Source organism: Eubalaena glacialis, chromosome 17 (genome assembly GCF_028564815.1).
Source record: "Eubalaena glacialis isolate mEubGla1 chromosome 17, mEubGla1.1.hap2.+ XY, whole genome shotgun sequence".
Taxonomy (NCBI): Eukaryota; Metazoa; Chordata; class Mammalia; order Artiodactyla; family Balaenidae; genus Eubalaena; species Eubalaena glacialis.
The window spans coordinates 16580286-16606134 of record NC_083732.1 but is presented as its reverse complement, the minus strand read 5'-3'; the positions used below and the strand labels follow the sequence as shown (position 1 = coordinate 16606134).

Here is a 25849-nt window from a genome sequence, read left to right as displayed (position 1 = left end):
TTTAGGGTTGCCCTTATCTTTAAAAAGCATGAACTTCACATCCAATCTGAGTGCAGAATGTTAATGCATCTTTTTGTAGTGGAGACATGGTGTCGCATGTTCAGATTGATCTGCTGTTACTACTGTAGTATAGCGATAGTAGAAATCACCACCACCACCCGTAGTAGCAGCAGCTTAATACTTGGCAGGTGCTATGTTCAGAACTTTAAATGTATTACCAATTTAATCCTTCAAACAAACCTGTTGTATTCCTGTTTTACTGATGAGGGACCTGAGGTCCAGGGGTTTAAGTAACTGAACTTGCCCACCACACAGCTAGTAAATGGCAAAGTTAGAATTCCAATCTAGACTCCATGACTGCAAAGCCCATGGTACGACCACCATGAGAGTGTGCACTTCCGGTGTCTTTCTACCCTGTACGCCTGCAGGTTGGAAGCACAGTTATCTTGGAAGAAGCTCCTTCAATTTCTGTAACATGTAGCAAAAAAGTACCCCTGCCAATGCCTTGTGTTGGGGTTAGTGTTAGACCTAGTTCAGTCAGAAGATGAACTGGATGGCATCCTTGTAAGCTCTGATCACAAGGAGTTTCATTACTTGTCATCCTGAGAGAATTCCTAGATGGATGTGTGGAAGTAATGACACAGCCCTGCGGTCACAACAGTGTCTTCATTGGTGTTTGAATCTTGGTGAAATCAAATTTCTGAACTGCTGTGGATTGTGCCTACTGAAAAGTGCACTTTTAGTGATGCTTGAAGTTTTATCAAATGCCCTAGCTCATCTGTAAAGCAAAACAAGGCAACAAGAGCCCATATTCCTAGTCCTCCAGTGCTCTAATACCCACATACATTTACAGACACCCTTTTCTTTCATTTACTTCAAATCACATTATAGTTTTTCAACATGTTAATTCAAGACATGAATCTCCCTAGAAGATGAATTTAATGGCATTTCAGCATTTCTAGGCACTGATTTTGTCGAGAATTTCTTCTTTTTAAAGCATTTTCATCACATGAGGATCTAGTGTAATAGCAGTGATCAGGCTAAAAAAAAAATCAAGGAACAGTAAAAGAATGACAACAGGCCAGGGATGATGCTGATGATTTGAATACAGGATGATAATAACTTTAGTCTCTGTGGGCAGCTCTGTGTTCTAGAAACAGGAGAAAAAGATCTTGAGGGAATGGGGTAATTAAAGATCACTGGATAGAAGATGAGAGCAAAACAATTGTTTTAGGCTTGGGTCTAATTTATCTGTATAATGTCGCTTTCTGTTCAATAGACATAACCATTTTTGACTTACACAAAACAGCCCTGGGTAGCCTAGCATTGCAACGAGTTCCTTCACCTTATTTTCATGACTTTAAGCAGACAATTGCAATTTTTTTTAAGTTGAAGTGTAGTTGATTTACAATGTTCTGTTAGTTTCTAGTGTATAGCAAAGTGATTCAGTTTTTTATATATATATATATATATAGAGAGAGAGAGAGAGAGAGAGAGGGAGAAAATATATATATATATGTACATATTTTTCTTCAGATTCTTTTCCATTATATGTTGTTACAAGATATTGAATGTAGTTCCGTGTGCTATACAGTAGGTCCTTGCTGTTTATCTGTTTTATATGTAGTGGTGTGTATCTGTTAATCCCAAACTCCTGATTTATCCCTCCCTCCCCCCCCTTCCCCTTTGGTAACCATAAGTTTGTTTTCTATGTCTGTGAGTTTATTTCTGTTTTGTAAATAAGTTCCTTTGTATCTTTTTTTAGATTCCACACATAAGTGATATTATATGATATTTGTCTTTGTCTGACTTACTTCACTTAGTATGATAACCTCTAGGTCCATCCATGTTGCTACAAATGGCATTATTTCTTTTTTATGGCTGAGTGATGTTCCATTGTATATTTGTACAACATCATCTTTATATATTCATCCGTTGATGGACATTTAGGTTGCTTTGCAATTTACTATCATATCAAAATAATTTAAGATCAGAGTTAAATTTAATTCCTGTGTGTGTGTGTGTGTGTGTGTGTGTGTGAGGGATGGTGTTAGATGCTGTTTGTCTTGTCTTGTTAAGGAACAGCTAGTAGAATTTCCTGGGCATAAGAACTATAGTAAGTTTACACTGTTTCTTCATTAAACAAGAAAAATGATAAAGCATTTGATTGTATTTTCTCTATTTGAGCCTCTTCACTGAACTCTTCAGTTTTTACTAGGGAACTATATTGCAGAGAATATGAGAATATATTTTGCAAGATATTGTAACGCATACCACTGATAAATTTTAAAAATAAATAATTGTATGCTGATCTTATGTTAATCTTATTCACTGCATCAAATAGATAAGTAAGGCTTTGTAAGTAGCTCTTCTAAGAATGAGCTGCTCTTTAATCAAGTACAAATTATGAATGAACATGTTTAATATTGATACCATATTATGCAGATAGAATGACTTTTAGGAATCAAATGTCCTTTTTTCCCCCTAAGCTAGGTATCTAGGATTTTTTTTTTTAACTGACACTAAACACTAATAACTAACTAAAGATCAAATTTAGTATTTTTTTCTTCATTACAATTATTTGAAATATCTGCTGTTTATTTCTTTCATTCATTTGTTCCTCCACCAAACTTTGGGAAAGCCCTGTGCCAGGCATTGTGCACGGTCCCAAGGATGGAGAGAGAGAGATACAGGGATATGTCTCTGACATAGACAAGAACACATACAGCTGTGGTACCCAGCGGCTGATGAGCCCGGCTGGGAGGAGTCGGGGAAGAGACTCTGGATTGATGGAGGGGCACTGAAAGAAGCCCTCTGTGGGATGCAGGACTGAGCATGGGGGTTGAACAGAGACTTGGTTGTATTCATGTCGGTAACTGGGGGAGACCGATCCAGTGAGGGAAGCTACTACAGATAGCTACAAACGAGCCACATGGCTGGAGAAAAGAAAATGGTGGTGAATATAAGGAAGGTATGAATTCCAGGTCCAAGGGGCAGGAGCTTGTGGTTCATTTGACGTGGGAAATATGATGAATCCAGGTTGCAGCCCATTGAGTTTCAGGTGCTCTGTGGGTCATCAAGTACAAAGGACCAATAGGTGATTGATATATGGGCCTACAAATGAGGTCTGAGGTTCAACAGAGGGGAATGGGTGATAGTTGAAGGTATGAGTGTGTTGGAGTCTGTAAGGCAGTGTGAATAGAGTGAGGTATGGATGAAAACAGTCCTAGGAACGAACATCACTGAAGGGATAGGGGATGGATAATCAGATTCTAGGAAGATGCCCAGAAAAGACTGATGATATTACAGACATAAGGGAAGAAGAAATGTTAAGAAGAAATTAGAAGTGGTAAATACCACAGAGGAGTCAAGTTCAGAAAAGAATGGAAACATTTGGCAACAAGGTTTACTTAAAATGAAATGTTTCTTGGAAGTGGAGGCGAAGTTCTAAATAATTTTTCAAAAGTGATGTAGCAAAAAATGGTGTTTTAAAAGGCACCATTTCACAACTACAGCTCTGGAATTCGTTACTGCAAAGCACAAGGAAAGTAAGATTAAGCCAAAGACATGGTGATTTTAATGTCTCAGTTTGGGTCTAAAAAATGTGTTTTTTCTTTCTTCCTCTATATATGCCAAAATAAGCCATCAAGCTAGGACTAATTTATTAACTGTTCGGTGTTAGCTTTTGTGACATTTGACTTGTATCAGCCATGTTTGAAAAATATGAAAATATTGAAAGATTATTATAATAGGAAGATCAAATCTAACCTTGATTTGAGAAGAACTCCAGTTGCTAGAATGTGGAAGCAGATCTGTTACCATGGTTACCTATCTGTTCTTCTAGCTAGTTTCCTTTCAGGTAAAACACTTAGGGTGAGATAGCATTGTACCCTAACAGCTCTGTTACCACAAGCAAATCATAACACGGCTGCAAATCAGTTTTCCTGTCTCTGAAATCAAAAGTAGGTGTTCTTTAGAACTCTGCTTCTCAAACTTTAGACTTCGACACATTAACGGGCGATGAAATGGAAAGTAACAGAATACTCTCCACACACAGTGTAGAAAGCCTCGTTTTGCCAAGCTCACATTTCAGCTGTGTGTGTGTGTGAGAGAGAGAGACAGAGAGAGAGAGAGATGTTACTAGATCATAGTATAAAATGATTTTTCTTACTGTGGATTATGGTTAAAAAATATTTGAGAAACACTACTTTCAACTAGATCCCCTTCCTATTCTAAAATTCTTTCATTCCAGTTAATCGTCAGACTGTTCTTTTGGTGATGTAAATGTTTCCTAACAATACTGTGGAGTGGCAGGTATGAAAACTGTTAAGGAATGACAGCTAATAACAAAAGAGAAAAACATTAAAAGGTAAATAAGGCCAACATCTATGTTGTATTTGACCACAAGACTGAACAAGCCTTTAGAATTTATTAGTATTCCAACTCGCAAGTCATTACTGTAATTTATGAAGAAAAGTTAGAGTGTGCTGTATATTCACAAACAATGGAGTAATTCTTTTGATGGTGGTATAAATAAGCAACCATATCAAGGAGAAATAATCCTTTTTCAGAAGTAACAATACCATGGCACATCAATTCTAGAATTGCCCATTAAATAATTGCAGTGAGTCTCCTCCGCCTGGCCACATAAAAAGATTCATTGACGTGGTTGTGAGACAGGTCAGTGTATTTTTATTGGCCTCAACTAGAGGGAGGACACACCTGAGTCAGGTGTTTCGTTTTAGAAACAGCTGTTTGAACTTCCCCTTCTGGTTAATTCTGCTCTAGGCTGTATTTGAGCATTTGTTTTTTCCAGCACACTTAGAGATACTTGGAATTCTTGGAAGTGAGCAATTTCCTATAAAACCAAGATTCAATGAGAGTTTTTCTTTACTTATTTGTGAACAGTTTTTAATTCTTCTACAACCTATGAAATTGCATAGATTTTAGGTGGTATCAAGCAGGGAAGATTTAACAAGGCTAAATCATTGTACAGGAAATTTGAGGGAAGTGTTTTTATTTGTCCCTCCCTGCACAGCTCTTGGACACTCGGTTGACCTATGTGTTTTTATTTCCTGTCTGCCCTCTTACAAACCCTGGGTATTTGCTTTGCCCCTTTGCCAATCTAACCCCAGATTCTTGGCAATAATGTGTTTTCTCTCTCCTTTTCATTGCCAGTCAGCTGGCAGAGAAGGCCTAGGTGGGAGGGGAATTGAGACCAGCAGTACCATCCTGCCATATTTTCCCCAAACCTCCTCTTGTCTGTCTCTGGGACTCCTGTGAGGTAAACCATGCTGCTACTGGAGCTGAGGGTGTACTGGTGGGGTGGGCGGAGCTAGTGGGATGGGTGGTGCAGGGGTGGTGTTGACTCCGCCTCCCTGGTCACAGTTGATTGGCCCATGGCTGGCACCCAGTGAGTCTCCACCCCCTACACCATCCCAGGCCCCTCCTTTCTCCCAGGTGTATAAACACATATGATTGTGACAAATGAAGAGATGGAGTTTGGTTTTTTTTGTTATTCTATGGGAGAACAACATATTTGCCATCTAGCCACCTGATTTATTAGATGAGCAAACTGAGGCTCAGTGAGATAAAGACACCAAAGTAACTAAGAGAACAAGGGTAGGGCTTGGCCTCTGGGTCTAGGGCTCTTCTTCCACCATTTGTCGCTGCCTCCCAAAGCCCATGAGAAGATGGGGCTTGAGGTTGATGGACTTTAGATACTTGGAGGGTAGGGGGTAAAACACAGGCAAGTCTTGAGCTTTGGAATGAAGACAATAGAGAAAATGTACAAGGTTTATATTGGACAGTATTAGAAAGCAAGACTTATTTTCTCTGGTTTTTTTGTTCTCCACTCTAAGACTCAAAGACAGGTGATACACAAAGTACACCCCAGCTAGATGGGTGGGCGACATGAAGGCATAATTTCTCTAGTTACAGTTTCTCTAATTAAATGATCCACATGGATTCCAAAGGTTTGCTGTGATAATAAAATAGTATATCAGGAATTATTGTTCTTTGGAAAAATTTAAAGGCCATAAAGGTGAAAGTTGGTATTGCTATTAAGATGCCAATAAAAACTTGAAAAACTCACATTATACCCTTGAATACTTTCTCTACAGAGTATTTTTCCTTTTTCACTAATTATGCAGGATATTCACCATGAACAGTGTTGCTTCCTGGGTTTGATGCATTACGAATATAGTAACACCATTAAAACCTTGCAGATATCTCTATATCCCCCATCTTCGATACCAACAGATGTCATCAGGATATGTGTTGTGTGGGACAGACTGTCTACCACTAGTGTCAAAGGCTTGAAGCGTTGGATAGAAGCCACTGTTCAGAATGCTGGTGCTCCCCTGTGTGTATTCCTGGCTGTTTGAGGACTGGATAGTGTCACATGAATGTCGAGATCAGCTTCCTGAACTGGCATGGTGCCAGCTGGTCAGAGTGGCCATCACTTCTATTTTGAGTATACTCCACATTGGCAGGCAATCTGAATAAATAAAAAATAATGGTAGTTATCATCTGGAGTGAAATTGGTATTTACTATCCCTCTGAAATTAATCTATATTATATCTATTTTCTGATGTTTGTGGCAGTGCTTTTAGACACTCTTCATGGATTGAGGTGGAACATAAAAAAAATGTCTTCCTGATTCACTGAATTTCTTGCTCCTGAAACAGATGTGTGAAGCTGAATTTCCTCTACTCTATATGTCTAAGTAACCCTAGATTTTATATTTTTTGCAATATTATAAGCAGCAATTTTTTTCTTCATTATGCAAAGTACCAAAAACATTAGAGGTACTTTTTAAATAAAATAAGTCACTGAAGTTCAAATACAGAATAAACCACGCACTCTAAAAGCATCTGGAGCCCAAGCCTTTTGTCCTTTCCCGATGCTAACTCCCTCTCAGCCTGACACTATATTTCCTGTACCCTGAAGTATGTATGTTCTTGACCTGTAAAATTCTTCTTTTAGGATCCACCTACTTCAGTTTCCCTTGGACTACGAATGGAGGAAATGATTTTCAACTTGGCAGACACACATCTATTTTTTAACGACTTAGAGGTAAGTTCTGATTATTTTATATACTCTTCATGTTGCATGTTTGGAAATAGGTGATTGGTCCTAAAATAACGATGGGATATTATTTTTTGAATATATAATTGGAATAAGGAGATAAAGTAATTATTGATTATATGGTCATGCGTTTTGCCTTCATGGAATTTCTGTTTTGCTTTACTTTGGCTGTTGTATTTCAAAGTTCGATTCCACATGATCATTGATGGGGATTAAAAGTTGATGTCAAGAATGTTTTCTATGAAACTGTGTTGATTATCAGAAGCTACAGATTTCTCAGTTACATAATCACTGTTGAGATGGGTTACCTTTAGAATCCAGCAGAATTTGTAATCCTTTCATATGCTGCCCGTGTCAGACTCTTATCGTATTGGGTCAGATTCTTTTCTGTCTGGCTGGCCCAACTGGTCGTAAAACATTTTAGTCAGGCCTCTGCTCTTTGGGTTGCCAGGATTCCTTATGTCAAACTGCTGATGATTTTATTTGTCCGTTATAACCTGGGGGGAAACTTTTGTAAGATGGCTAGTTAAATGTGTTACGGGCAATGACAAACATGCTGATCTTGGTTAGAAGCATTTTTAAGAATAAAGAATATTGGTTTTCATAGCTCCATTATGAGAAAACATGCCTGTAACTACATTTCACTCCCTTCATAATAGAGATAGTTGTTTATTTAAATCCTGCTATTAAGCAAGCTTGTGGTAGAGCTGCCAACAGGCATTAATCATCAAGTTGTTGTTTTCCTAGATTTTATAAATGTATGTTATTTCAGACAGGAGAAGAATCTGAAAGATTCAAATAGAACTTTTACTGATCAAAGTTAATTGGCAGCAATTGGCCTTTAAATATTTCCTTATGTTTCCCCTTTTCAAAATCAAGCAAAATGCACCTTATTTCATAGATGAGCCAAAATCATTTGAAAAATGCCAGTGTGTGACAGAACTTAAATGCGGTTTGTTCAACATCTGTCCTGTATTTTGATTTCTTTTCATCTGCAATGAAACTACTCACAGACGAATTGGCAACTTCCAGTGCAATGAAATTATTTAAATGTGCTTCATTTTTCCCCCATTCCTTAGTGAAATATTTATTTTTACACTTAGGGTGAAATACAGAATTTTTTTTTTTTTTTTTTTTTGCATTTTAAAGTGTTTGCTTTCCTTAAGGAAATTACGTGTAAGGCATTACTATTTTTTAAGGTAGAAATATTCCAAGTGAGTGACAAGTTCAGAACTGCCTTTCTAAAAGCTTAATAATCATACTTATTTTCAAAAGCTGTTTCTGCCTTATGGTTGTGATTCCCTTCATAAGAGAACAGCACCAAAAAATTCCATATTTTTCTAATATGTTAAAATTCCTTTCCTAAGTTTCCGTTGTTTCCAACGATACAGACTAGGCTGATATTTTGTCTTGGGTTCAAACCTGTTACTCTTACTGATGTTAATAGGTGTTAATAGCATCCACCAAGAAGAAATTAGCAGTAATTTTCTATTGTTTTTAAACTCTACCCTCTTAAAAATGACACAGCCTGACTGTACAGTGCCAAAACTATGTGGTAAAAAGTGAGAAGTTAGGCAAAATAGTAACTTGGTATAATATAGACAGAAAACCTTCCTAACTCAGTTCGGATATAATATAGCCAGATTTTTATTTGTTTACTAACATTATTCACACTGAACTATATAGAGAAGATCTGAAATAAAAGTAAATATTAAAAGTTCTAGTTTAGGTTTGTAGTGGATGTAGTTTTTTCATAAGCCCAAATTTAAAAAAAAAGAAAGAAAAAGAAGAACTAGGGATCCACACAGATATTGAACTATCAGATTTTACTCTTGGCATGAGGACTCTTTCTTATAAGTAGAAAAGAGAATGAAGGAATAATTCAACCAAATGTAAAAATCAATAGTGAAAAATTATTTAAGCTTATAACCGTCCCAAAATTGATTTTATTTTACTTGAGAATAATATAAAGCAAAAGTATAAATGAAAGATTCACTTAGCCTCTGTCTTTGGAAATTATTTACTTGCTTTAGATTTGTGCAATATTTAAAAAATAAATTGGTTTTTATACTTATTTCAATCTTTCATTTTATATTTTTGTAATTCAACAAACTTGAGACTGGTCATTGCAAATATTAGTTTCTTTCAAAATAGAGTAAAATTATTTCCCGGCAAAAATAAATGTATTAGCTTAATACTCTTTAGAAAACCAAAATTATCTCATCAGGCAAAAATGATGTGGTAATGCTTGATTTCACACTCCAATTAGCAATGTACTGTGGTAAAGGACATGAATATTTTAATATATTTTAATTACATGTTTTTAGCTTTTGAAGATCTAGAGTACAGGTAATTTCAAGGAGATTAACAATCTATTGGTTAGCTTGAAGTGTGATTTCTGAACTCTAATTGTTGACTTAAGCCTCATTTTCTTTTAAAATCTTAACTTTTTGCCAGCCACTCTGTATAATTTGGTTAGTTCAAGCTGTGGCTTAAAAGAGATTCTGAATAATGAAATACACTACGTGAGGAGCTTCCAGTAACAATTCTTGTGTTATCAAAGTATTTGCTTAAAATGGTTATTAGGATATTATTTAGGAAATTTTCGATATGATTTTAAAGTAATTTAGAAATATCTTCACTGTATTTTAAGACATAAAAAAGTTAACCATTTTAGTTTTAAAAGTCTTATTTGTCATCTCAGTGAGAGTTTTTAATAAAAGCAATCACAATTTAATTCTGTTGACACTTCAGGAAAAAATAAATAAAAAGGAGAAAGCTGGTTTTTTGAACCATTAAAAATGTTTGACATGTGAAGGAACATGAGTGACAGGGAGACACAATTATCAGAGGAAATAATATTTCCCCCCCACCCAGAGAAGGGTTTAGACTTGAGTTCCATGCACTCCTGGCTTTCCTATTTCCAAGTCTGACTAACACCCTGCGTATCATTTTACCAAAAGGTCTCCATGTGCAATCCGACGATGCTTATTATGGAAGTCATTTTTTATGAATGACAGTATGAAATTGGAGGGTTTTTTCCAGCTTCTTTAGTAAAGTCTGTCTCTTTCTGACTGAATGGAGAAAGAGCTCTTTCTGTTGGATTTTTATTGAAAGGTGATCAACCTTCTGGATACGATAACTTTTCAGTTTAACTTGCCTTTTGTCGATTCTCCTGCTGGATTTTTCCACAATTAAAGGACGATATTTCATGAGGATTGATATGAGTCTAAAGAAAAATAAGGCACAAGCTGATGTCGAATGTTCTCTTTCTGTCTGGTGTTAAGTAATATCATTTCACTGGCGTTATGGTTGCCATCCTAACTGATGTTGTCAACATGGTAGCCTCCAAGAGTCTCTGCTCTCAGGCCACAGGGGTCAGGGTTGGGAAGTAGCAGGGACCCGCCTCTTGTCTTCTGGGTTGTACACACCACGTTCGCCTAGTCAAGTGTGAAGCTGGGCTACAACTTTCTCCTTCACGCTCCTAGTATGTTGGTTAGTTGGGACAGACCAGAGGATTCTTTGGTGTCAGGCTTTACAATGTCAATACCCCAGCCCTTTCTTGGGCCTTTGATATGTAGACTCCTGTCCCAGGTTTGATTTTCAATCACCTACTATTGTAGCTCCCTGTTTTCACATTTTCTATTAAGAGAAGGCCTGGGACCAAAGGTTTTGGTCTCAGTAGAGCTGGGTTTGATGAGTCAAAGGCCAAGGAAAGGCACCATGGACAGTCTCCAAGTAATGCCATAATTTAAGGCAAGTAAGCTATAATGAGTTTTCTTATAAAGCAAAGAAATTAGTTTGCCCCTTGGTTTCATTCAGTCTTTAAATTTGCAATAATATGTTATGAGTCTAAAACTTGGGTTATCGTCTGTTAATTATTTTAATATATCTTGTTTATAAACTGATTTTTAGCTAGGAAAAAAAATCTTCCTTCAAAATATCAGTCATGCCAATGCTAAGTAGCTTTGATCTCAAGTGAAGCGTTCTGTAGTGACCTAGTGCTTGTGCTTCCAAAAGTGGAAAAGTTGTAAGCTAATTGAGAAGTTGGCTTTTTGAGTGGAAAAGTATAATTCACCTAGAAAGTGCTTTGTTGCTAAACAAGAGTGAACTCTGATGCTCAGGGTCCAGCTTCTTTGTAGATGCCGGATGCTCTGGTTCCATAGGTGCTTGTAAAGAAGACACTTCTGGAAGAGCTTGAGCTGTTTTCTTCCTTCAGTGCATGTCACAGCCAAGAAACAACTCTATGAAAGTGTGTGGGCCTATCAGTAATTGCATTCTAAACATAAATGTACCCATAGGCATGTGTATGCCACTTGTCATTTTCAGCTCTGGACATAGGCTTTTGTATATGTATTTAATTTTCTGATAAATTTAGCAAACATAAAGGATTACATTTCTTTAAAAATCCTAGTAACATCCTTCATAACACCTAGAATATTGCCCTATACATGTTGACCATTAATGAGTATTTGTTAGATTAAATTCTTATCTGTTGTCTTAGATAGAAGATCGATTTCTGTGTCCTTTCCCATGGAAGACCGTAGACTTGACCTTGCCTTTCTGTTTTAAGATAGGTTGCTTGACCTCATCTATTTTCTTAGTTAATAAGAGTAACATCAAAGCCCTCAATTTAGGAGGCAAAATAAGTTTGCAAGCAACAAATGATTATTAGACAAAAGACATATGTATTGAATTTAACTATATTGTAACTGGTGATCAAAATGAAGCAATACCCATATTTTATCCATTATTATTACTCATGAATAAGTTTACGTGTTCTTCCTATCTCATCATTTCTCACAAGATTCTATCATCTTTATTTTATCTGAAGTAAAAAATAGAAACATAAACCTATATTCCAAGACTTCCTTGATTCTGATGTTTAACAGAAAGTTAGGAGTCAAAATATGTGGCTGTTTAACATAATAAAAGATATTTTCCTTTACCAACAGCCAACATTGTACTTAGCAATAAAATAATAGAGGCAAGTTGTCATAAAGATGGAAACAAAATAAGAATGTCCTCTGTCGCTACTATTATTCTGCATTGTTCTAGGAATTTGGAGCAGTGCAATAAGACATGAAAGAAATGAAATGAAAGATTAAAATTATTGGGTTTTTTTGCATAATATTTGATATACATAGAAAACTGAAGAGAATCTACAGGAATTGTTTTAGAATTTACAGTGGGCTTCAGAAAAGTAAAAGACTATAGAATTAAATTAAAAAATCAGTAGCCTTCTTCTAGCCACAAATGTAGGAAATTTAATTAAATTATAATTTTTAAATAGCTGCAGTAACTACAACACACAAAAATAATTAAAAGGAAAGGTAAGGAGTAACCTAAGGAGTAACCTATATAAGAAGTGTTTATAGGAAATATATGAATAAAACTTTGACATCCTACCGAAGGATCTAAAGGAAGATTTGAATAAATGAGATTTCTTCCATTCCTTTTCTTTTCTGTAATATGACAAAATTGTTGTAAGTTCCATTTGAAGGATAAATAGGCAAAAATACCTAGAAGTTTTGGACAAAAAGCAGTAATAGTGAGCACCCAGCTCAACCATATATTAAATGTTTTAGAATTCGACAATAATATGAAGATTTATGTTGGCACGGCATTGACATTGAACTATACGGAGAAGAGAGAGCTCAGACACAGACCCAACGTGTAGAAAAATTTTGTATGTGTTAAATGAAACCAAACAAATTAACCAGTGAAGGAATGGATTAGTCAATTTATATACAGAAATAGGTAAATTACAGAGTTAAAATGTGAAAGAATAAAACTCAAGGAGAAAATATAGGTAGATCAAAAGGAGATCTCACATTGCTTACAGGAAATAAACTTTTGGATAGCCATTTGGCAGTAAGCATCAAGAGCCTAAAAAAGATTGATACCATTTGTGCTAATTGTACATCTAGGAATTTTTACTTGTCAAAGACAAAGGCAACTATTTAAAATTATAAATATTTCCAAATTATGGAATTCTGATCATGTTTCATTTCTTGTCCCAGGAGCTGGTTACATGACTATGTTCCATTTGTGAAAATTCATTGAGCTATAATATATACTTTCTTCAACAAAAAGTTATTTTTTAAAAAGTAACATTTTGAGGAGTATACACACAGACATAGTTTGCTCTCAATTCTGTTAAAAAATTATATACCCTATGTATAATATAGTCACTACTGTTTCTCTAGCACAGTGCCTGGCCCATAGAAGGCACCCAGTAAGTACATGTTAAATAGTAAATAAATGGAGGAACAAAAAACAGATGGAAAGAGGTACTCTAGAATTTTAATGTTATTTCTATCTGAGATCCCAGGTTTTATTTTCTTATTTGTACTTTTCTGTGTATTCCAAATTCTTTATAACATATATACTAATTTCTTTTGTAGTCAGGGAAGAAAACAAACACTGTTTTTGAAAGCCATAGATAATATTAAAAGACAAAGCTATTTCTAACCAATAAAATAATCAATATTATTGCAACTCATTAAGAAAAACGTAAAGAAATTAGCAAAGGACATGAACAGATAATTCACAAGAGAAAAGCATTCAAATTTTCAACACATAGAAAAGAAAATGTTGGATTTCACCTCTAGTAATCAGAAATGTTAGAGTGTAAGTGTTCAGCCTCTTGCCCACCAAATTGGCAAAGCTTTAAAATCAGTAATATGGTCTACAGTGCAGTAGGAGGAACACTTATGTATATTACTGATAAGGATAGAAATTGGTACAAGTTTTGAGAAAAGTAGCTTGATAATATGTATTCAGAACCTTAATGTATGGAATCCTTTTACTCAGTAATTTCACTTTTAACTTCTAAGAAAACAGTTATAGGCAGAGAATTGATACAATATTAATGAACATTTATTGAACACTTGTCCTAAGTGCTTTACATACGTTATTCCACTTAATACCCTGATATTTCTATGATAAGAGCACTGTTATTATCTCCATTTTATAGAATAGCCAAGAGAAGCTTAGAGTGGTTAAAACAAAACTTGTCTAAGGCCACGCAGCTGAGTGGCTTAGACAAGTGATTCAGGTCCCGTGCTTTCTAGAAGTCCACTCAACCCCATGCTATATCTCCCACATGGTGTTTTTTACCACTAAAATATAGAAATATTTTAAATATCCTAAAATAGTTGAATAGTGATAAATGATACATCCTCATTGAAAATTGTTTTCAGACTCCTTATTAAATATAGGGAAAATATTCATGGTCCATTTCAAGTTTTAAAAATAGACTATTCAGTACAGTGTAGCCTTAATGTTAAAGTTTATAGCATATTATCTGAAAAGGCTACATACTATGAGACCAACTATTTGACATTCTGGAAAAGGCACAACTGTGGATCAGCTGGCTGCCAGGGGTTGGCGGTAGAGAGGGATGAATTAGTGGGAGCACAGAAGATTTTTAGGGCAGTGGAACTATTCTATGTGATAGTACAATGGTGGGTACATGTGATGAGACATTTGCACAAACCCATAGAATGTACTACACCAAGAGTGAACCCTAATGTCAACTATGGACTTTGGGTGGTGATGGTGTGTCAATATACGTTCATTGGTTGTAACAAATGTACCACTCTAGTTTGAGATGTTGATACGAGGGGAGGTTATGCATGTGTAGGAGCAGGGGGTATATGAAGAATCTCTGTATTTTCTGGTCAGTTTTGCTATAAACCTAATACTTCTCTAAAAAATAAGGTTTATTAATTTTTTTAAAAAGTGTGGCATATTAAGAAAACTGGAGGAAAATACAGTTTTAAAAGCTACCATTATGTAACTTTAAAAATAAGCAGTCTACAAAATAAATTATACTGTATAATTCTGATTTTAGCATCTATGACATTAAAAATAACTGGAGGTGAATACATTATAATGTTGCTAGTCTGGATGAGGGGGTTATAAATGCTGTTTCTCTGTGATGCTTCAAAACTGAGATGCTCATAGCATTGTGTAAACTCTTTATACCTTCTGCCCTTCATTCAATAGTCAATATATATTTATTAACTATTAAGTGCCAGGCACAATTCTGGATGCTGAGGATGCAGCGATAATTGAGTGAAGGTTACCCTCTTCGTGGAGGGGAAGTAGGAAATAAACACTATGTTAATAAAATAATTTCAGGTAGAGATAAATGCTAGGAAGAAAATCAGAGAGTAATTTAAGGGATAAGGGCTCTTTAGCTGAGATGGGGCATCTTTAGCTGAGAGTGAGACATCTTTAGCTGAAATGTTCAGGAACAGGTGTCTCTGAAGAGAGGACATTTGTGCAGAAACCAGGAAGTTGGGAGGAAGCAGCTGGAACAGCAGGAAGTCATTCTGGAAGGGGAATGGCCTGTGCAAAGGCCCTGAGGTAGGAATGCATTTTGCTCCTTCAAGAAATAAACAGGAGCTTCATTTGGTTGGGGTAGAGTGAATGGGGGGAAAGTGACAGGGTCCAGATCATGAAGGGCCTTGTAGACTGTGGTAAAGAAGTTGGATTTTTTTCTAATTGCAATGGGAAGCCATTGGAGAGTTTTAAGCATGAATATGATAGACTAGTGTTTACTACAGACTGGTTATCATATGAGGAACTGGACTCAATGAGACCAGTTAGGAGACGGTTGCTTTGGGCTGAGGATGTAGCAGTTCCGGACGTGGTGTGAAGTTGCAGGATTTACAGTATAGTTTGGTGGAAGCACTGGCAGAATCTGCTAATGGGTTGGATGTGGGAGGAGAAGGAAAGCAGAATCAAGGATGGCCATTAGGTTTTGACCTGAGCGGCTGGATGGGTGTTCACGTTATCTGAGATGACGAAGAGCGCTTTGGGGTGGCGAGGTTGGGGGAAGAGTTGTCCTCAAATATTTTGCATTGAGCATATTAAGTTTGAAATACCTATTCAACATTCAGGTCAAGAGATTATGTACATTTAGGTGTGGATCTCAGAGGAGAGAGGCAAATGTGAAGATACAGTTTTGGGAATCATAGGCATGAGACAAAACATCTCGGAGGGGAAAGAGGAAATTGGGAAGAGGGCATAAGCTTGGGCATCAGACACTTAGAAACAGGACCAAGAAAGAAGAACTCGCAAGAGAGAGTGGTAAGGAGTAGACAGTGAAGTAGGTGGGAAAGTACAAGGCATCACAGAAATCTAGGGAATAGTGTTTCAGGAATGAGGGGGTGGCACTACTGTGTCGAGTGACTGTTGGATTTGCCAAGAATGTTGGCTGGTAACGACCCTGGTAAGCACCATTTCAGTGAGGCGGAAGACGTAAGCCCAATGGGAGTGGGTTGAAAAGAGGATGAGGGTTGACACCGTGAAAACAGGAAAGATTGATTGAGAGTTTCCACAATGACAAAATGCAAAGAGATGGGTAGGATGTGGAGATGATCATAGGATCAACGTGTATGTGTGTGTGTGTAGGTGGCGGGTTAGTGTTAAAATAGAAGATATTTAGACACGTTTGGGTGTCAGGGGGAATGATCCAGTAGAGATGATACAAGGTGTGGCAAAGAGAGGGAACAGCGGAAAGAGTGAAGTCCTTGGGTTGCAGGAGAGGATGGGATTCAGGACACCAGGTACAGGGTTGGGCTTCAGTAAGAAGGCAGGCAGACTCTGCAGGTACAGATGCAGGCAGGCAGCTGGGGTTCCACAGTGGGAAAGGAGGCTGTTTTCACTGTAAAAATACCTCCCGTAATATCTTATGATTTTCCGTCTACCTCTTTCTACACCCGCACCCCACCCCCAGGAAGTCCCTTGAGAGCGGGGACCGTGACTCGTCCACTTGAAGCCTAAGCACTAACGCCAGATTTGGTTGCGCAGAAGGCTCGCCTATGTCTTTTTAATTTTTTCCAAATTTTTGAAAGTAATAGTCTACAGTGAACCCTACTCTTTACGATTTGCAAACATTAACTTTCTAAAAGTAAATGACTGATCACAAATCCTAAAAATAACTGAAATCGTCCAAGAGGTTAAATTTTGATATTACCCTTTTTTAAGTCGTATTTTCAAAGTCCTTAGTGGCAAAACACCATGGACGTGCAAGAGGTACGATATAAAATGATATTCAGTGTAGATCCAGTTTAAGGTGTTTTTAAAAAGGTGCATACATCCCAAAGAAGATAAAAAGATTTTCCACATTAAAGATGTTACAAAAAATAAATAATTTCTACAGTAAAAAAGGGATTTACCTCTGGATAGTGGGATAACACTACCATGAACTAAACTATAAGTTCTCTTTATATTTTTTCTTTTCTATAGTTAACATTTCTTATAATTAGAAAGTTGTTGAATAATCATGACTCAACTATTCCAACTTGACTCAAAGTCCTACATTTATGTGGTGTGTTATCTTACAATTCTAGGGGTACTGGAGGTTAAAGTCAAAAATTCTTTAATTCTTGAGGGACCCCTCTGTGCCTCAATTTCTCATCTGTAAAATAGGATGGTGATAGTACCCACCTCCTAGGGTCAGTGTGAAGATTCAAGACACGAATACCTGTTAAGTGCATAGAACTAGCTCTGGCACACAGGAGGCACTAAGGAAGTCCAATCTGCTATTACTCTTTATTGAGTATCTTTGATGCAAAACACTGGAGAGTAGGGCCATGGAACAAGAAGAGGGGGTGACTTAGGGAGTGGTTAGGAAATGAAGCGTGTGAAATAATAAGTGGTTTGCTGCCAAAATTCCCTTGTAGAATTCCAACAGAAATCACACCAGAAAAACAACAGAAATTCTGCCGGTGTTCAGTTTGCAAATGCAGATGGTTCCAGGCACATCACAGTGTACTGTACTCCTTTTGTTCTTTCCTCATTCACATGCTTCTCCCATCCCCAGTTCCAAGAGGGGAGGTTTCCTTTGGGCAGTTAAATAGCTACTGTATCTGGCTTCCCTCACCCTGTGCTGTCCCTTCATGGAAAACGAGGATGCTGGCTTCATGTCCAAAAGACGCGTGTTTCTTGGATTGTGCTAGTAAGTTGTCCTTTCCTTGTCCTCTTCCTGCTTCGTGTTTGAAGGATGGCTCCTGGATCTTGCTGGTGGTGTCTGCAGCGTGGAGCAGAGCCTTGCCGTGTACAAAGCGATATAGGAGGGAGAAGGGCAGCAGGCTTTAGGGAAACTCTTCTCACATCAGTACAAAGCACTGACTTTGACTCTCCATCAGCACTGGGAACTCAGTCTTCTTATCTCCAGTGTACATGTGTGGACAGTTGAAGTGAAGCGATTTTTGCCCAAAGCCACTTGGTTAGGTGATGGTAAAGCTAAGGTGGGAACAGGGGTTTCTGATCCCAAATATCATTGCACAAACCTCTCTAGCCATGTCCCATGACCTGGCTATTTCTCTGCAACAGCATAAAGGAAGTAGTGGCATGTTGGTGCTGTCACATACTATTGTCATACAGCAGATCCCAATAACGAATGTGTTTTCTCTAATGGATTATTTGTTAGCTTTGTTTCTCACTATGTCTTACTCTACTGTTAGTGGTCACCAAGCAAGCTAAAATCTGTCTTGGAAAGGTTTGGAGGTAGATGGGTAGGTAGGTAGGTTGTCAGACAGATAATGGACAGACAGACATGTGCTTGTAAATTCCTATTGTGGAGTAGACAAAAATATTTTAGCTGCCTGTATCTACACTGCACAGAAAAAGAGCTACAGTGCTATAAATTTACTCATGCCTACTCCATCCTGGACACTATGCTAGGCATTGAGGAGAAGAGATGAAATATATTCACTGCCCTCAAAGAGCCCAGATGGGGGTTGGAGATAGAAAAGGAAGAAAACAGAGCACAGTATATCTCCACAGTGATGGAGACACGTAAGGATCTTAATAGAGTCCAAAGGCAGGATGGCTAACCCAGCCTGGGGGAGAGGTGGCAAGGCAGAGAGGGCAGGAGATATGACTTCCCCATGACGTAACGTTTGGTGTGAGAGAGCATGGCATTTAGAAACAGTTTGAGTAGATATAAAGCTCAGAGCACACGTAGAGCAGTTGTGAGATAAAGAAGACAGAAAGGGAGACCGAAGCCAGATCATGAGAGGCTTTGTACACTCTGCTAAGGAAGTTGAATGTCATATTGAATGCCAAGGGTCATCACTGACGAATGGTTAGCATTGCTATGGAGATGAATTGTATTGTGAAGTCTGAGGTGTCAGTAAGATAGGTTAGAAATCACCAGGGTTCGTTTGTAGGAACAGAGTATGGGGGCAGATGGGAAAGCTCTTAGGAAAGTCGTCTGGAGCATGGGAGAAAAGATTTGATGTAATGGGTTGGGAAACAAGAATCTTACTTTCCGGCTTGAACAATAAGGTAGAGATCGAAAACCCAGGACAACTAGCTGGCTTTGGAAGGAAGATGCTAAATTCGATTTTGAGATGTTGAATTTGAAGTGTGTGTTGGACATCAGGCAGACGACAGCAAGCAGCAGTGTAGGCGGGTCTGAAGCTCAGAAGAGAGAATTGAGCCTGAAGTCATCACCCATAAAATTGGTTACGATTTCTCAGGAAGAATGTATTGAATGATAAACATTATCTCAGAGCAGGGATCTCTTTGTGAGATTTTTGTTTGGAAACACAGAATCTAAATGTATGTTGATTCCCTGTTCAGAAACTTAAATAACGTATGTAAAGCAAAAGTGGTCGTTCTAGCAAACTGACAGTTGACCTGCCTGTGAAACTATCTTCCTCGTTTTACCATAGTCTCTTTTTTGATTATTTTTTTATTGAGGTATAATTGACTTACAATAATATGTAAGTTTCAGGTGTACAACATAGTGATTCACAGTTTTAAAGGTTATATTCCATTTATTGTTATTATAAAATATTGGCTTTATTCTGTGGATGAAGCCACTGGGAGGCAGCGTGGTCTGAAGAAAGAGTGAACACTTCTTTGGAAGTGACGCAAGTTCAGGTCTCGCTTACAACTAATGCTCGACCTTCACCCATCAACCCCCGGCAAGCGTCAGAGATGGCCCAGGGGTACAGTGCAGTTAGGAGAGAGGATTATCTGGAGCCCCAGCCAGCGCCTGGCGCATGGTGGTGGGCCTCAGTATTCAGGAGTGCCTTTCCTTCTTGCCAAATAGAAATGCCACTTCAGCTTTCACATAATTGGCTGATGGCTGTCAGTTTATTTAAAACTCCTGAGAAATTGACCAGTTGATGTCACCTATGACAGACTTTTTGTTTAGATTCTTCATTTTGACAGGTGCTCAGTAATCTTCAATCTGGGAGATTTTACTCGCTTACCTTCATAGGAAGTTTGCTTAGTAGAGAAAAAAATTCTTTTTTAAAAAAAAAAATTGACGAGTGCAAGAGAAAGCCTGTAACTTCAACTTCCCCAAAATGTGCTTAAGTTGTGGTCCCTGGAGTCTTCTCCCATTTCGGGGCAGTTACAATAGAGCCTCTATCTGGGCTCAGCCAGTCCAGTATGCTAACAGCATTTCTAAGTAAAACCTTTCTAAATCCTGGATTCTTCTTGCTGCTAATCGTGCCCTTTGTAAGGCAGGTAGAGTGCCGGGGCGGGCAGAGAGGATGCCGTTTTTAATCAACAGTATTTGGTGATTTTGTTTGTCTCTTCGAAAATAATGGACTAAGAAGTATCTTCTAGTGTTGGTGTTTTGTCAAAAAGTTAAAGGGACCTCTTAGATCCAAGATACCATCCCTTTTAATTGGTGGGAATTGTTTGTTTTAAACACATACTAATGCAGTCCCCCTGGACTTGCAGATAAGATGTTTCTACTAAGCAAAAAGTAAGTAGCTTGGAACATTAACAGTTGAAAGATAGTATTTAGCATGTATATAATAAGAACATGTAGAGGTGTGGCGAAATAATATTTTCTCTATTCAAAGTAGTAATTATAACCTTTACTTTCTTTAAAATATAAGGAAAATTACTTGAATTCAAAATGACAAAAACGAATAATTCACTCTACTTTCAGTCACATACCTATTCAAATGGTCGTAAGCAGAAGTCATACCCCATAATTGGCCAAGGCCTTAAGGAAATTGACAAGGGCTTTTCCAAAATCCAAGAGAAAAATTGTAAACTTTATATTTGAGTTAAGAAACAAATGAATTTTGTAAAACTTTTTAGGGATGATAGTAAACAAGATGAAAGTGATGTTCTCAAGGTGCTTAAAGTCACGTAAGCTCAGAGCAAGGAGTACTCAGAAAGATGAGGGTGACATTGAAACTGTCACAAAGGATTAACAGGAATAAACAGCCGTGTGGGGTGGGCTTTAGAGAAGAATGTTCTAAGCAGAAGGTATATAGTGAACAAGGCTCAGAGATTTGAGTGATTAAAACTATCACGTAAGGAAAAGTATAATGTAGCCTAAAGAGATAAATGAATGTCATGAATCTGTCTAAGCTTGTTCATCAGCCTGGCCATTCACTTAAACATTTATCAAGTGATGACTGTTCTATGCACAAAAATGCTTAAATATTAATTATTAATAAATTAATTTAATTAATAATTAAATATTATTTTAGGTGCTTAAAATGGAATTGTAAGGAAGATTGACAGTTGTTGCCCTACTCAAATATTAGGGAATTAAGAAAATATTAGAAACTATCAGCCATTGCTTGGTTAAAAGAAATATGAGACATGCATAATGTGGAATAGTATACAGCAATTTAAAAGATAATACAGATGATTAATTGATATTAAAAGATGTTTATTCCATATTGTTGAGTGGAGGGGAAAGTAGCTACAAAACGTGTATCTGGTTCTACCGGCTTTTTTGGTGTGTATCCTGTGCCAAAATTTAAGCTCTATGAAAAACATGAAGAACGTTGGATAATTGAGTGAGTAGGACCAGGAAGAATGATGGAAGAATTTTTTTTAACACCGGTTCCTTCTGAGGGATGGAATTGAAGTTTATTTGTTTTATATATTTTTGTGTTTTGCATGTGTTCTCTACATGAATATGTATCATTTATAATCAGATAAAATACTAAATTTATTTATTTATTTATTTATTTATTTATTTTTTTTTTTAAACATCTTTATTGAAGTATAATTGCTTTACAATGGTGTGCTAGCTTCTGCTTTACAACAAAGTGAATCAGTTACACATATACATATGTTGCCATATCTCTTCCCTCTTGCATCTCCCTCCCTCCCACACTAAATTTATTTTCATAAAACTACTAACTTTTTAACGCTGCAATGACAAAATGTAGTAATGTTAGCAATTACTTTCCGGTTGGGTCACCCCATTTTTTCATATTAAATTCTGTCAGCCAGATAATCTGGAAGGTTTCCTTCAGTATCGTCCATGTGCTTGGTCCACACAGAAAAGGAATAGGCAGGAGTAAGGTTCTACTTAGAATATAAATAGGGAGGAAAAGACCCATAAAAAGTTCTCTCTTCCTTCAAAGCATTTATTACCTGGTGGGATACACAGATCTGTGTAAGCCTTCATTTCCTTATCCATCAAATATAGAGTTTAAGGGAGGATTGGAAATAGCGTGCAATATACGTGCCTGACACATAGTGGCTCTTAATGACTGTTGCTTCTGTTATTCAGACAGTGAGCTCCAGAGCATACATCAGGGTTGAGAAAGAAAAGAATCCATTAATTTTATTGGTCAAATGAAAAAAAAAAAAAAGCTTGACAGAGGAATCTTGCCTTGACAGGAGAGAAAGGAGAGAGAAGGCATTCCAGCAAGCAATAGACACAACCGTTATCTGGTGAAAGAGGGAGGTGGAGGCCAGGCTGATTGAGGCTGGCCTGCAAGGAGCATGTGACTCCTCCAGATGGGCTATGAAGGAGAGACAGACAGCATTGGATAGGCAAGGTTAAGTCTCATTATTGAAGCCCTTGAATGCCCATTTGCGTTGGAATATATAACGTATTTCTAATTTAATTTTTCCAAAGCATCTGTTGATCACCTTCTGGTTAAAAGGCAGAGACAGACAGAAACAGAAGTGAAATGTATTACCTGCCCCCAAGAAGCTAATCCTCCATAGTGGATTAACTGGAGGATTTCCACCAGCTCTCCCATCGTATTTCCTGGGAGAGCAAAACCTTCTTTGAGAAAACTAAATCTGAAGGTGATTAATGCACAGGCTGGGTTGAAAGGAGAAGGGCGAGAAGCATGATGAATCCCATGTTCCATTCTTGTAGCTTTGTGAGAATTCTAGTTCCTTTTCTGAGGGAAAAGTCATAGTGACACTCACTTATACCCTTACTCTCCAGCCCCTCCCCATGTTTATGAAGGCTTACTGGCATTATCTGCATCTCGTTTATTTTCGTGTGCTTGGTGCCTGGTATATTATTAGTTGAATTATTATTAGTTGAATACATGACAAAATGAATGAAAGAATACAGAATGCGTGTCCTATATATTTTCTAAAGATATTTCCAGAGGAAACATAGATCATATTAATGCTATGTTAATGGTATATAATATACTGTTTTCCTAAATAATATATAAACAACCAAAACATAGTCTTTGTGGCTTGAAATATATAATTCATGGGAAAAGGGGTGGTTTTGTAGGGAGTGAGATTATGAGTATGAACAAGATTTTTCCTTAGTTTTCAGGCACTTGCCTCTCCCCCCCCTCCCCTATTGACCCCCATTGGTTTGGGGCACACCAGAGCCCCCATGCTGGAGGAAATTTACCAGATAGGAAAGTTCACACCAGAGTAATGGAGCTTAAGTCATTTACCCTTACCAGAAGTCTTTGTCTTGTAAAAGAAGATTGAAAAGGGATGATTTCCACGGGTGGAATTTCAGACCCACTGATACTTGGAAGAGAAGAGAGAACTTTTTGCGTAAGAAAGTGGCCTCCTCTGAGGTCCTCACTCCCCCCGTGAGGGGCTGACAGTGAGGGAAGGTGATGATGGAACCTTCCTGAAGCTCATGGGGAACCTATTTTTTTTTAAGTGCCTATGTCCGTTTCTGCCTACTTTTCTCTCTGGAGTCAGCAATAATTATACGGCAGAGGAAATCAGCCTGGAGAATTTGTATTCACTTATGAACTAAGGATGTTATTCCGAGCTACACATTCTTTTACACAAAACTGATTCTTTTTTACCATTATAAAGTCATCTGGCTATATGATGAAAGTTAACTAAAATTAATAAATTGGTCTCTTTTAAACTTTCAAATCTTACTCCCCACCCCTGCAAAAAAGAGTCACTTAAAAAATCAATTACATTGAAATATGTCCTTAAAAATTGTCCTGGCATATGGTTTGCAGTTCAATAAAGAGGAACCGATAGACATGAATGGTAATAAACTGGAACTTCTGTTTGTTGCAAATATTGAATTTTAGAGTGAAAAATTATTTCAGAAAAAAAGAGCTCTCTTATAATATGACCTGTTTAATTATTACAGCTTTAGTTCATTGGTTTATGTGTGATCAAAACAGAAATATTCCATGTAAATGAAAACTTCTAGTTAAATGCTTTGTGAATATATTAGTATGTGATTAATTTTCTTCAAATGGCAGTGAAGGTTAAAAGAAAGTGATTGCAGAAAAGGATAAAAGGTTTCCTGGTTTGGGTATGTTTCCATGCTTCTAGCAGCAAGTTTGCAATAAAAAGAATGATTTTTATGAGAATATGGTTGTTCACAGCAAGACTAGAGTTGGTGTCACTGTGAAAAATTCTTCTTTGGTAGATACTCTCAGCAGGAATAATAGATCTAAAAGAAAGGCAACAGGAATTACAAAGAACACTGTGGCCAATGACAAATTATGTTTGCAAAATGATGGGCAAACCCACTGAAAACTGAGAAATCAGTTCAGCAGTAAATCAAAGGCTTATTCTTAAGAGTAGTCCTGACATTCCAAAGAATGACATTTATATTAGATATGTGCTGAGTTGTCCTTTTTTTAAGGCTCTGAATTATTATTTTGTACCTTGTCAGCCTGTAGTCTTTTATCTTACTACTTGATTTTAAGTTACATGATATAATTAAAAATATGTATGATCTTTTAATGAAAAGCTGTATAATACAATTTGACATATCAAACACTGATGCACTGCCCTATTTTTGTATTTGAAGGTATAAAACATTTTCACTGATTTCTCTGCAAATTTGTAAAATGCCATATCTTCTTACATTAGCTGAACGATAAATGAAGCTGTGTATGCGGGCCAAAGCTTTTTATGTATAGTATCATGTGGTAGGGGTATAGAATGCACTGAAATATAGTTTGTGCTATTGCACAAAACATAACTTAAACAAAAAAAGATGGATCTTGTAGCATTAGATATTAGGCATTCACTGGATACCTTTTCATTCACTCTGTGCTTTTTATTCACTTTATTTTTTTATTCACTGTATATTTTTTAAAAAGTAAAGTTATGTGTTGATATCATTTGATCAAATGTAACAATATGACATAATTATCAATTAAATGAATCCATTACTTTTAGAGATACAGTGTTGAACGATTTTAAATAAGCCCATTTTATTTTAAAAGCTCATCTTCAATTCTTTCTGGCTTTCATTAGTAAGCCTTTCTTTTCCTCACCCTAAGGTGGAGGGTGTAAATAAAGACAAATATATTTAATATAGCCATGTGGTAAAGAAGATATTCATGGTTAGAAAGACGGAACTCCAAGCAGAGTGAAACTGACATATTTATTAACACCGTACCACTCTCTAAGAAGGAACCAGCTTCATGTAATTCCTCTGGGATTTTTTGAGCGGCGTGCTGCAGTAGTATTATCATGACATCTTACTTTTAATGAGCACATTTTTAAAGGAATTAATATTATATGAAAATATTACAAATTTAAA

The 25849-nt window shown here is 37.0% G+C and overlaps 1 protein-coding gene across 2 annotated transcripts in view; it reads left to right on the top strand.

Moving 5' to 3' along the window:
- EYA1 (EYA transcriptional coactivator and phosphatase 1) overlaps window positions 1–25849 on the top strand; it is a 322481-nt gene that overhangs the window by 268362 nt on the left and 28270 nt on the right. For both annotated transcript variants that reach the window (XM_061172210.1, XM_061172211.1), the window contains one exon: window positions 6988–7077. In XM_061172210.1, coding sequence (XP_061028193.1) covers window positions 6988–7077 — 90 coding nt within the window. The remainder of the gene's footprint in view (window positions 1–6987; window positions 7078–25849) is intronic.